Consider the following 14,091-nt stretch of genomic DNA (forward strand, 5'->3'; position numbering starts at 1 on the left):
TTCTCCAGCATTTTCTCTTTTTTATTTTAGAACACAGCCTGCCTACTGGTACCTGGTATCTCTCCATATGTGATATGTCTTGCAGACATGATTTTGCTGAGCCTTCCTGCGATATCAAGCAAGCAAGCTGAGTCTCCTCATTCTCAATATCGCTCTTCAGGTGCTGAATGTCTCGGTTGATGCTCTGCAGTTTATTTCGAAGCTCAGGCAGATCTTTTTCTTTAAGTTCAATGATTGTTTCCCTGCAGAACAGAAAAAGTTTGATGGAAGTTTAAGTAAATGTTACAGACAAAAAAAAAATGGAGGCTGATCAAATGAGACAGAAAAATATTTGAACCTTAAATAAATGCCTTGATGCACCTTGTGTGAGGTTGACATTGCACCTGTTCTACTGAAATACAATAGGCTTGTTTGTTATATGGCATAACTCATTGATGTTAGTCTTGCTTCCGTATAAACTCAAATTTAGGCTGCATTTCTGTAGATTGATGGAACACCAAGTACTTTCCAAATTCAGCCATCTATGCAAAATGAAATGGGGGCTTAAACACTGATATTATGGGTGCGGGGGGGGGGGGGGGATGTGGTAGGATGAGTGCAAATGACTCCAATCAGAATAACATAGTTAATACTATGCAGAAACGCTGCCTGGGCCCTGAGGTCAGGAATTATTTTTGAACCAGACCTATTTTCTCTTTCAGACTAACAAAAATCCTGATCTGCCTCCTCATTTAAGACACATAGAGAAGTACAGCACAGAAGCAGCCCTTCGGCCCATCTAGTTCATGCCAAAACCATTTAAACTGCCTACTCCCATCGACCTGCAACAGGACCATCAACCTCCATACCCCAACCAACCATATACCTCTCCAAACTTCTCTTAAACGTTGAAATCGAGCTCGCATGCACTACTTGTGCTGGCAGCTCATTCCACACTCCCACAACCCTCTGGGTGAAGAAGTTTCCCCTCATGTTCCCCTAAACTTTTCACCTTTCACCCTTAACCCATGACCTCTGGTTGTAGCCCCACCCAAACCTCTGTGGAAAGAGCCTGCTTGCATTTACTCTGTCTATACCCCTCATAATTTTGTATGCCTAACAGTGTAGGAACAGTGTGAAAGATTGCTAATGCTACATTAAACCATATAAAGGGAGCACAAATTTAATCTAAAATTCAATATATCCTGAAGAAATGGGATAATATCAGTGGAACTGGAGTTATTTTATTCAGAAATGAAATTAAAAAGGCCAGTTAAAAGGGAAGGGTGAAGAGAATAAAGGGAACGTTTGAGACAAGGTGGGCAGTGACACAAACTGAATTGTACGTTCAGTGGCCACTTGATTAGGTACAGAGTATACCTAATAAAATGACTATGGGAATGGAACCCGGTGTGGCCTTCTGCTGTTGTAGGCCATCTACTTCAAGGTTTTACATAGATTTTTTTTTGTTTTTCACACCATTCTGTTAAATCTAGAGACTAACAACAACACACACAAAATGCTGGTGGAACACAGCAGGCCAGGCAGCATCTATAGGAGAAGCACTGTCGACGCTTCGGGCCGAGACCCTTCGTCAGGACTAACTGAAAGGAAAGATAGTAAGAGATTTGAAAGTAGTGGGGGGGGGGGGGAGGGGGAAAGGCGAAATGATAGGAGAAGACCGGAGGGGGTGGGATGAAGCTAAGAGCTGGAAAGGTGATTGGCGAAAGTGATACAGAGCTGGAGAAGGGAAAGGATCATGGGACGGGAGGCCGTTTCGCTGAACACCTATGCTTGGTCCGCCAGAGAAAGCAGGATCTCCCAGTGGCCACACATTTTAATTCCACGTCCCATTCCCATTCTGATATGTCTATCCATGGCCTCCTCTATTGTCAAAATGAATCCAAACTCAGGTTGGAGGAACAACACCTTATATACCGGCTGGGTAGCCTCCAACCTGATGGCATGAACATTGACTTCTCTAACTTCCGTTAATGTCCCTCCTCCCGTTCTTACCCCATCCCTGACATATTTAGTTGTTTGCCCGTTCACCATCTCCCTCTGGTGTTCCCCCCCTCCTTTCTTTCTCTCGAGACTTCCCGTCCCATGATCCTTTCCCTTCTCCAGCTCTGTATCACTTTCGCCAATCACCTTTCCAGCTCTTAGCCTCATCCCACCCCCTCCGGTCTTCTCCTATCATTTCGCCTTTCCCCCTCCCCCCACTACTTTCAAATCTCTCACTATCTTTCCTTTCAGTTAGTCCTGACGAAGGGTCTTGGCCCAAAATGTCGACAGCGCTTCTCCCTATAGATGCTGCCTGGCCTGCTGTGTTCCACCAGCATTTTGTGTGTGATGTTGTTTGAATTTGCAGCATCTGCAGATTTCCTTGTGTTTGTTAAACCTAGAGACTGTTGTGTTCTGATATTGCTGAACCTCGACTGTTTCTGCATGCATTTCAGAATAAGAATTAGTTTTACATGATTGGCGGATTAGATATTAGCAAGATACTTGCACACCGAGGTGGTGGATAGGTGTGTCTAATAGTGTGGTCACAGAGTGTAAGTGCTGATGCCAGCTCTGAATGGGCAGAGAAAGGCTTCCTAATCACAGCTGGTGTTCTGGAAAGTCTGTCAATCAGAGGGGAGAGGAATTAACCCAGTCAGGGTCAGGGTTATCTTGTAGACTATACAGTCTTTTGCAGTCTGTGAATGCAGATAGCAATAAAAAATAAACAATTTCAATTTGCTTTGGGTATCCAGTGACCGCAATGGACGGCATGGTAGCGTAGTGGTTAGCACAATGCTTTACAGTACCAGGTAACACGAGTTCAGTTTTTGCCGTTGCCTGTACGGGGTTCGAACGTTTTCCCCCGTGACCACATGGGTTTCCTCCGGGTGCTCCGGTTTCCTCACATAGCCCAAAGACGTACCAGCTGGTAGGTGAATTGGTCATTGCAAATTCTCCCATGATTAGACTAGGCCTAAATTGAAGATTGCTGAGTGGCGTGGCTCGAAGGATGGAAGGGCCTATTCTGTGTTGTATCCCAACCAACCAATCAATAAATAAATAAAATAAAATCTTGTAACTCACAGTTCTGGCATTACCTTCATTTTACAGCACTGTAACAGGCCCGTCTAGCTGGCCCGATGAAACTGCTCTGCCCGGTTGTACCCACCTGACCAATTAACCTACTAACCTGCACACCTTTGGAATGTTGGAGGGAACTGGACCACCTGGAGGAAACGCACAGGGTCACGTACAAACTAACTGCACACAGCGGTGAAGATTGAACCAAGGCCACCGGAGCTGGAGGAGCATTACTCTGACTATTCTGCAACCATGCCCCATCTCCTCTATTCTCATTCATTCCCTCATATTCCAAACCCTGTAGGTTGTAATTAACATCCCTTTATAACCCTCTGACCCACACCAATCACTCTCTTGATCTCTACACTATCTCACAGATAATCTGCTATCTCCATCTCTCTCCCTTTCAAGAGAAATTTGGATAGGTACATAAATGGGAGGGTTTTCTGTGCTGTAGTTTTCTATGACTTGATTCTCTGCAAATCCAATGGAGAATTGATCAGCAGGCAACAAGAGATAAAGGGCAGCTGTGTTTGCTTTATACCTGAAAGGCCTGAGTTCCATCATTTCGTCACGACGCTTTTCTTTCTTCTTCAGCTCTGACTCAGTTGACTTCAACGTGTTGGGAACGAGGCGAAGCTTCGACTGCAGGTCCTCGATGATGTCCTGCAGCTCTGCCTCCGACGGAAAGGTGCGCTGGCACACTGGGCAACAGGGCTCGTTCTCCTCCGTCAGCTGGCTAATGAACTGGCTATACACGGCCGTGGCTCCAGACAGCATGGCTGCAAGTAAGGGAAAACAAACGGCCGAACAAATTCAGTCATTCCCCGCAGGGATAGGGCTGCACAGCAATGGGAGATTTCATTTTTAACATCTTCATTCTTGGCAGGTGCTAAAGGTGGTCTGAGTAACAGAACTCCCTCAAAATCCATCTGAACAAAACAAAATTTGAACTGCAGAAGGGGTCTTTCCCCTTCCTTTTCAGCCTTGATGAAGGGCCCAGGCCCAAATGTCAACTATTCCTTTCCATAGATGCTCCCCGACCTGGGTTCCACCACTATTTTGTGTGTGTTGCTCTAGATTTCCAGCATCTGCAGAATCTGCTGGGTTAATGAAAAACTGCAGATGCTGGAAATCTGGAGAGAGGAAAAAGCAACCATACTGACTGGACCAGAAGTACTCACTACATTTCCTTCTATTGTGTTGCCTGACTTTTGAGTGCTTCCAGAGCAGTACATACAAAACTCTAGGAACTCAGCAGGTCAGGCAGCATCTACAGAGAGGAATATACGGTAGGTGTTTTGGGATGAAACTTTTCATCAAGACTGGGACAGAAGGAGTCAGAAACTAGTATAATAATGTAGGGAGGGTGGAAGGTGTACACGTTGGTGAGTGATAGGCGAAGAAAGGTAAGGGGGAAGGTAGGTGGGTGAGGGAGGTTGGAATGAAATAAGAAGCAGGGAGGTGATTGGTGGAAGGGGTAAAGGGCTGAAACAGATAGGAGAGGACAGAGGACCATGGGACAAAGGGAAGGAGGAGTGGCTCCCCCCTCTGGGGGTGAGTAGGTGTATGAGCAGGTGAGAGGAGAGGGGTATGGAAAAGGAAAAGAATGGGGAAGGGGAGAAATTGTCAGAAATTAGTGAACCTCCCTCCAATGAATATGCGATAAAAAAAAAGTGAAGATGGGGCAGCAATTATGTTGCAGCACATAAAATTCAGGAGGAATTCAGAGGGTCAGCCACTGCCTATGGGGGAGGAGAACAGACAGCTGAGGGGCAAGATCTTTTCTCTGCCAATCATTCAGTTGACCTGAATCACTGATTGTCTATTTCCCTCCATAGATGCTGCCTGACCCACTGAGTTTTTTCAGTGTTTTGCGTGTTGCTCCTGATTCCCAGCATCTGCAGTCCCTTCTGTCACTGACAGCAATTATGTTACTGGAAATCGCAGTCCACGTGTGTAATTCAATTCTCATCAATTGAATATATCTAGAAACTGTATTGGTGAGAGATTGTTAAACTTCATTTGGGTCATCAAAGTCCATCCGGATACTCCAGTTTCCTCGCACACTCCAAATTAAAGGAGGTTAATTTGTCACATGGTGCGACTGGGCGGCACGGGCTTATTGGTCCAGAAGCACAGTATTCCTAAATATCACTCAGTCACCAGGTTGACTTCTTTAAACCCACAGCGCTGTAGCATTCTCTGCCAAAAGTGAATGGCAGAGCAGAATCGAAGGCCCAAATAGCCTAATTCTGCTGCTATGTCTTAAGGCCTAAACCAGAAAGCTTGGTCTTTTCTCCCTTGGTCTCGATTTCGGTTAAGTCTTGCTTTATTTATAGCACTGACCCTCCCTGTAGCCACTCTCCACAGCCTCTTTGCTATTTAAACTGCTTTTGAGTACTGAACTTCTGCCTCTGGAGACACTGATGAGATGCTTGTAAAAAGACACAAATATAAAGCTCAGAGCTCAAGGTGTAGAAACTGTTTCTGTGTTGTTATCGCCTCAGCATCAGGTGGTGAAATCCTTACTATTGTCCACGCTATCGGTGCTAGAGCAGCAATGAAGATTCTCCATCTCCTGATGAGAGATGTTAGTTTCTGCTGAGCAACACTGCAACAACAATTTTCTTCGGGATAAATAAAGTTTTACCTTGCCTCATCTTAAAGCTGCTCAAAAAATAGGGAGGGCTATGCCCGTGATGTAATTTTTTTTTGCAATTTGCAATGAAAAATGTTAAAGGATTCAAATGATGTCGCTGCAAAAGAGTAAGAGGTACAAAAGCATTTTAGGTAGAGAAGTGTGTTGAGGTGGGAAAAGGGGCAAACGTGATCAATGCCTTGGCTGGGTAAAGCAGATGGTGGAAAGTCCAATTAAATGGATATGCTTGAAGACATTTACCAGCAAGAACTAAATAGCATTAAACTCTACGATAACATTCCACCATAAGCACTAAGAGCTTGAATGCCAACCAAAAAAAATCTCCATCACATTGCAATGAGCCCACAATAGCGCCACCATCGCAGAGCAGTTAGCTGAACACTATTACAGCTCAGGGCTTTCCAGAGTCTGGAGTTCAATTCCGGCATCCTCCGTAAGAAAGTTCGTACGTTCTCCCCGAGAACTGTGTGGGCTTTCCTCTGGGTGCTCTGGTTTCATCCCACAGTCCAAAGACATACTGGTGGTCATTGCAAATTGTCCTGTGATTAGCCAGTGTTAAAACTGTGGGTTGTGGGATGGTGCGGCTCGTAGGGCAGAAGGGCCTGTTCTGTGCTGTATCTCTAAATAAATAAACAAACAAACCCCACCTCTTTGCTTTGATGTCTTCTCAATATCATCCTTCAGTTTATACAGATTGCTTTCGAAATCCTGTTCTCCGCACACATCGAAGAGCCTGTCTTCGTATGTAGTGAGCTGCTGTTCTTTTGTCCGCAGGTCAGTAGTTATGTGGTTTTTGTTCTGGTCTGCCGAAGCCAAGTTCTTACTGAAAGTTGCAGAGGGAAAAAAAAGATAATTCAATATAAACATCCAAGAGGAATAAAGGCAAAGGCTCAATGTAAGCCCAACGGATTTGGCATTTTGATTTAATTGAAGATCCCAGCTTTAAATTAACTTTTAAGGCATCAGGATATGAAGGCTACTCAATGAACCAAAAGGATTTGATCTGAAATACAGTAAACAATATGGAAGTTTACAAGGAGTCACCTAGGTTACAGGATGGACTTTAAAACAGACAGTTGTACTGACTGATTTAAAGTCAAGACGGGTAACGTCGGTAAATTTCAAGGTGGGAGGCAACAGGGAAAACTCTTCCTGTAGTTTTACCAAAGGGGGTGCAAAGTACTCCTTCCCTCTATTAGCCTGCAGGTCTCCCTGGGCAACACATAGCACTTGCTCAGAATCCCACCCCCCAGCCCTGGATCAGGATCCATGGGAGCAGCTGATGTGTATCACAAGTCCTGTCTGCGGTCTTCACTTTTGTTGAGCGCTGATGGGTATTCGCGGCTGTTTCACGGTTACCTATTAAGTGGACAGCACGGAGGCTCAGCAGTTAGCATTGTGCTAGTACAACACCAGCTGCCAGGTAAGACCATTTGGCATAGGGGCAGAGTTAGGCCATTTGGCCCATTGAGGCTACTCCACCATTCCACCATGGCTGATTTATCATCCTTCTCAACCCCATTCCCCCGCCTCCTCCCTGTAACCTTCGAATGCCCTTCCTGATCAAGAACCTATCAACCCCCACTTTAAAAGACTTGGCCTCCACAGCAATGATTTCCATAGATTCACCACCCTCTGGCTAAAGAACTTCCTGTTTTAAAAAGATATCCTTCTATTCTGAGGCTGTGCCCGCTGATCCTGAACTCCCACACTAGAGGAAACATCCTCTGCACATCCGTACTCTCCAGGCCTTTCAATTATCAATAGGTTTCAATGAATTCAAACCACCCCCCGCCCCCATTCTTCTAAACTTCAGCAAGTACCAGCCCAAAGCCACGAAACGCTCCTCATATTCCCGGGATTTCTAGGACATTAGGATAGTGGTCACCAATCTTTTTAAGCCCAAGGTCCCTTATCTCAGCCTTAGTGAAAGGCAAGATCGACCTACTAAATCGGTTAGTCACACGCTTGTACACCGGGCAGATTAAGACCGGAAGTAAAACCCCGCAACACGGAAGTAGAAATAATGTATGTACACTGTGTAGCTTCACTTAACAGAATCGGGAAGATTAAGCCAAAACTGATTTGTAGAAAAGAAAATGGGCGCGTACACGCATGTGCACACACGTGCCCGCGCAGGGTTCATGGTCACGGTAGTCTTTCTCAGGGTAAACACAAGTGTCCCGTATTTGACTGCTACTTTTGACTCACTCCTTATTTGGGAGTGAGAAATTTGGCACATAACTACAGACAGCCAGTCTGAGACAGTCTGTGAGGTGTCTGTCTGTATGACAGGTCCTGTACTTAGATTTCATAATTTTAATTTGTTGCAGCACAGCGCCCTCGCAAACCTCCCGACAGACTGAACATTTGAATGGACAGTTCTCTTTGTTAGACTGAATGTTGAATCTGCCACGTTTTTCAGGTGTTTTGTATTGGTAAACTGTTACTGAGACACTAGTATAAGTTTCAGAGGTACGCAAGATAATGACACCACTGTTTTTTTGTTTCCCAGTTATTTACATTTGAGTATGTTGGAATTCAAAAGGGGGAGAAGTGTTCTAACATGAGCATGATAAAGATAAGTTAATACAAATTAAGATAATGATAATATAGCAATAGCCCCCCGCCACGGAAGCTGTTTGTAAAGAGAAGTTGCTTCCGGGTTGCGGGGTTTTACTTCCGGTCTTTTCTACTGTGGTGTGTGGTGGGGGAGCTACACGCATGCACACTGGGCAGAAAGAACATAACTAAACCCCTGCAACCCAGAAACAATCTCTCAACAGTACTTGTGTATTTATTTTTCTTTTTTTTTTCGGGATCTACTGGGAAAGTCTCAAAGATCGACGGGTTGGCGACCACTACATTAGGATAAGGTGAGGTTGGAGCAGCAGAACGCCCTATGGGGAGAATTCAGCCAGAATTAAAACAAGGTAACATTGCCCTTGCACAGAGGCTAATAGAACAAAAATTCTGTATCTCAGGCAAGTGGGAAGTACAGATCCTCACCAGGTTACAGAGCAATTCCATTCCTGTGAGCTTCTTGTAACCCGCGTAGCAAGTTGGAAATAAGCCATAAGACATAAGAGCAGAATTAGGCCATTCGGCCCATCAGGAATGCTTCACCATTCCATCATGTCTGATTTAGTATCCTTCTCAACCTTATTTTCCTGTCTTCTCTCCGTATCATTGACAACTTTACTAATCAACAACCTAGTAATCTCCAATTTAAATATTCCCAATGACTTGGCCTCCACAGCCATCCAGAGCAATAAATTCTGTAGATTCAGCATCATCTGCCTAAAGAATTTCCTCTTCATTTCTGTTCTAAAGTGCCCTTATACTCTAAGGGTTTGCCCCTCCGGTTCCAGCCTCTCCCACAAAAGGAAACATTCTCTGTACGCCTACTCTGTCTAGGCCTTTCAATATTCGATAAGTTTCAAGGAGTTACCCTTCATTCTTCTAAACTCCAGCGAGTACGAGCCCAGCACATTGACACATTGCTCAAATGTTAAAACCGATGAATCAGAATCCGGTTTATTATCGCTGACATACAACTTGTCATGAAATTTGTTCTTTTGTGGTAGCGGTACAGCGCAATACAGAAACTACTATAAATTACAACAAGAAATATTAAAACCCAGGAATTAGCATGCAGTTTGTGAGTCTGCAGAACAGAGAGGAGAGAGATGCAGACAGTGAAGAGAGGTATTTGGTGACTGAGCAATGTGTCAGGATTGTAAATAAGTGAAGCATTAAAAATTAAACTGAGATCCTAATGAGACAGAGACCAAGTTTCTCTCGAAATCAGGGACTCCCAAACTGAGGTCCACAGAACCATTGCTTAACGTATCAGTCCATGGCATTCAAAAAGTCTTGGAACCCCTGCTCCACATGGTGCTGTCAGCAAAAAAAAAAATCTCCCCAGGTGCAAAATCATTAGAAGATAGAGGCTAAGTAACAAAGAGTTATAAACCAAATGAAATTTTTAAAAAAATCAATAACTATAAACGAGGGGACATTATTAGTTACCAAATACCAGTAAATGGCCTTTACATGCATTTTGATATATTGTAGGAGACAGAAATGATGAATATGTTCTCTCATGATACAGCATCTAAGGCAGGATTATTTTCATTTGAACACATCAAACCATTTAACACAAAGTTCCGGTTTAAGATGGCACTGGTGAACCACAGTGATGACTTGTTGGCAGCAAACAAATCAACTACTTTACTACTCACACCTTTTCTTGGAAACAATCACTACAATCAACAGCCTACAGCTTCCCCATTGGAGTTAAGCTTCTGAAATGTCTGTACGACCTGGTGCAGGATGGCTGCGACATGGTGAGTGCAGGCCGAATTGAAGCGGTGGGGCTCGGGCCCAAGAGCAAGGAACAATATCACCTGCGTCTCAATATCACCAAGACCAAGGAGATGGTGGTGGACTTTAGGAGATCTAGGCCTCATATGGAGCCAGTGATCATTAATGGAGAATGTGTGGAGCAGGTTAAGACCTACAAGTATCTGGGAGTACAGTTAGACGAGAAGCTAGACTGGACTGCCAACACAGATGCCTTGTGCAGGAAGGCACAGAGTCGACTGTACTTCCTTAGAAGGTTGGCGTCATTCAATGTCTATAGTGAGATGCTGAAGATGTTCTATAGGTCAGTTGTGGAGAGCGCCCTCTTCTTTGTGGTGGCGTGTTGGGGAGGAAGCATTAAGAAGAGGGACGCCTCACGTCTTAATAAGCTGGTAAGGAAGGCGGGCTCTGTCGTGGGCAAAGTACTGGAGAGTTTAACATCGGTAGCTGAGCGAAGGGCGCTGAGTAGGCTACGGTCAATTATGGATAACTCTGAACATCCTCTACATAGCACCATCCAGAGACAGAGAAGCAGTTTCAGCGACAGGTTACTATCGATGCAATGCTCCTCAGACAGGATGAAGAGGTCAATACTCCCCAATGCTATTAGGCTTTACAATTCTACCGCCAGGACTTAAGAACTTTTTAAAAGCTATTATTAATGCTTTTTGAGATAGTGATTTAGATGCATATCATATTTTTTACTGAGTTAAGTATTGTATGTAATTAGTTTTGCTACAACAAGTGTATGGGACATTGGAAAAAAAGTTGAATTTCCCCATGGGGATGAATAAAGTATCTATCTATCTATCTAAATTGCTGTGTGGCTGACCTAAGTGCTGGGCCAGATTAGAAAGTTTGAGTATGGGCCAAATAGAAGCCAGTAGAGCCTGGGCCTGAGAGCATATCAAAGCAACAGGGCCCAGGTCCGAGACTGAGGAACAACCTGAGGTTTGGGCGATTTAAGCGTTGGACTAGATTGCAAAGGTCAAGGTGTCCAGGCCAGAGAAGGAGGACGGGCTGGTGTTCAGCTTGCTGCTCTGCCAGGTTTACTGAACTCTGTACTGAACCAAGGCTGTGGCCTGCAATTACAGGCTCTTGGATCGATTGTGACCAGCTTCATTGGCTGTGGATTCACTTTCGTGAACCTCAGTTCTGAATGTTATTTGCTTACTTCTATTGTTTGCACGACTATTTTTTATATACATTGGGTGTCTGATGGCCTTTTTTAATGGGGTCTACTGAGTTTATTTTGTGGCTGTTTGTAAAGAGATGAATCTCAGTACTATACAGTATACATATTTTGATAATAAATGTATTCTGAATTGTTGAACTTTGAACTACCAGAAGGTGGAGACACTTGTCATCACTTTGTTGGCTGCTCAATTCTGCCATCAGCTGGCTGCTGTTGGTTTTGCACACAAGGTGCAATAGAGATACACGGCTACAGTACAGGCAGTCTATAACAGTCCATTTTATAAAAGTCCATCCTTTCTTATTAAAGGGACCAAATCTGCATAGAACACTACTGAAGTTGTCTCATCAAGTGCCTGTAAAACTGCAGTAAGACACCCTTCATCCTGTACTCAAAACCTCCGGATTACCACTTAGGTTGCTAATGTTGCACCTGTAATGTCTGCTTTTAGCGAACAATATGCAGGAATATTTCGATCTCATGGTACCTCAACAGCTTCCAATCTATCACCATTGAAATATCATGTTGCATTTTAGTTTTCCTACTGAACTGCACGAATCAACATTGATCCACATTACAACAACCCCATGTAATTGTGCACTTGCTCAACTTGTCAAAAATCACACAGAAGCGTCTTTACATTCTCCTTAAAATCACAAATTAGGAAGCATTACACTCAGCTCCCTCATTCATATAAATCATATAACAATACTGTGCAAAAAACTTAGGCACATATGTACAGCTAGGGTGCCTAAGACTTTTGCACAGTACTATAATAATTTTATGTATTGCACTGTATTCCTGCCACAAAAAAACAAATTTCATGACATACGCGAGTCATTGATATGGGTCTCTCTTGTGGACGGAGAGTGGGAAGGGGGCAGGGAGAAGGAATCATGGTTGGGGAAAGGGGAAGAGAGCGGAGAGGGAGTAGGAATCATGGTTGGGGAAAGGGGGAGAGAGCGGAGAGGGAATAGGAAGCACTGGAGAGACTCCTGTGATGACCAGAAATCAATTATTTGTAATCAAATGACCTTGCCTGGTGTTTCAGGGTTGGGTGTGTCTGCACCCGCACCACCTCTGCCACCTGCCCCACACCCTACCCGCAGTTCTCCACTCTCATCATTCCCAACATCCTGTGCTCCCGCCAGATTTACAAACTTGCTCTCCGCTCTACGTTGACAAATACAGTACTGTGCAAAAGTCTTAGACTCCCAAGCTATATGTATGTGCTAAGGATTTTGCAGTTCTGTATTTGGGATTCCAAGAATCCTGGTGTTTCCCCATTCATTATTGTCTGCTATTCCAAGAAAGATTCGTTTATTCCTCTCTCTCTGTTTCCAGCTTGCTAACCTGTTTTCAATTCATAAATTTATTTCCAACCCTGTGCTCTACTTTTGCATAGCACTATCGGTGTGACAAATTAAATTCACCACAAACACTCGTTCTCAATAATTTATCTTAAAGATTAGAAAAAAACATTAGCTTTAATTGTCAAGTTCAAGTTTACTGTCAAAATAAATTTGTTATCAAAGTATATTTATGTCACCATATACAACCCTGAGATTCATTTTCTTGTGGGCATTCACAGTAAATACAAAGAAACACAGTAGAATCGATGAAAGACCACTCCCAATGTGCAATTAATGTGCAAAAACAAAAGGAAAAAATAATTAAAAAAATAAATGTCAAGAATGTGTGATGAAGAGTATATGGGTTGTAGCAAGAGTTCAGTGAAGAGGCAAGTGAAGTTGAGTGAAGTTATCCCCCTGGTTCAAGGTCCTGATGGTTGAGAGGTAATAACTGTTCCTGAACCTGCTAGTGCGAGTCCTGGGGCTCCTGTACCTTTTTCCTAATGGCAGCAGCAAGAAGAGAGCATGGCCTGGGTGGTGGGGGTCCTTGATGATGGATGCTGCTTTCCTGTGACAGTGCTCTGGGTAAATGTGCTCAGTGGTGGGGAGAGCTTTATCCATAACGAACTGAACTGTATTCACTACTTCTTGTGGGCTTTTCCATCCGAGAACAAAGGTGTTTCCCTACCAGGCCATGATGCAAGCAATCAATATATAATACTCTCCACCACACATCTACAGAAGCTTGTCAAAGTTTTAGAAAACATGCTGAACCTTCACATACTTCTAAGAAAGCAGAGGCACAGCTGCGCTTTCTTCATAATGGCACCTACATGCTGAACCCAGGACAGAGCTTCTGAAATGATAGCACTGAGGAATTTAATGTTGCTGACCTTCTCCACCTCTGATGAGGACCAGCTCACAGATCTCCAGTTTCCTCCTTCTGAAGTCAATGGTCAGCAAAGTGGTCTTCCTGGCAATGAGTGAGAAGTTATTGTTGTGGCACCACTCAGCCAGATTCATCACCACCTTTGATTCAGCTAGTGACAGCGGTGCTGCCAGCGCACTTACATATGCCATTGGAGCTGTGCTTAGTCCCACAATCATGGGCGTAAAGCGAGTAGACCAGGGGGCTAAGCACACAGCCTTGTGGTGCACCTGTACTGACGGAGAACGTGGAGGAGATGTTGTTGCTAGACTGAAATGACTGGGGTCTGGGAGTAAGGAAATCATGGATCCAGTTGCATAAGGAGGTATCGAAGCCTCGGTCTTGGAGGTTATTGGTTAGTTTTGAGGGGATGACGGTGTTGAATTCAGGGCTGTAGATGATGAACAGCATCCTGATGTATGTATCTTCAGTGTCCAGACATTCCAGGGTTGCGAGAAGAGCCAATAAAATGGCATCTGCTATTTACCCATCGTGACTGGAGGTATATTGGAATGAATCCAAA

General features: G+C 44.1%; 1 protein-coding gene across 1 annotated transcript in view; it reads right to left on the minus strand.

The window, feature by feature from the left end:
* Positions 1 to 14,091, minus strand: part of rad50 (RAD50 homolog, double strand break repair protein) — a 166,891-nt gene that overhangs the window by 75,029 nt on the left and 77,771 nt on the right. The window contains exons 13-15 of the mRNA XM_073067338.1: positions 6,376 to 6,551; positions 3,611 to 3,848; positions 53 to 242 (exon numbers count right to left, since the gene is read on the minus strand). Coding sequence (XP_072923439.1) covers positions 53 to 242; positions 3,611 to 3,848; positions 6,376 to 6,551 — 604 coding nt within the window. The remainder of the gene's footprint in view (positions 1 to 52; positions 243 to 3,610; positions 3,849 to 6,375; positions 6,552 to 14,091) is intronic.

Source organism: Hemitrygon akajei, chromosome 15, assembly GCF_048418815.1.
Source record: "Hemitrygon akajei chromosome 15, sHemAka1.3, whole genome shotgun sequence".
In the NCBI taxonomy this organism is placed as follows: domain Eukaryota; kingdom Metazoa; phylum Chordata; class Chondrichthyes; order Myliobatiformes; family Dasyatidae; genus Hemitrygon; species Hemitrygon akajei.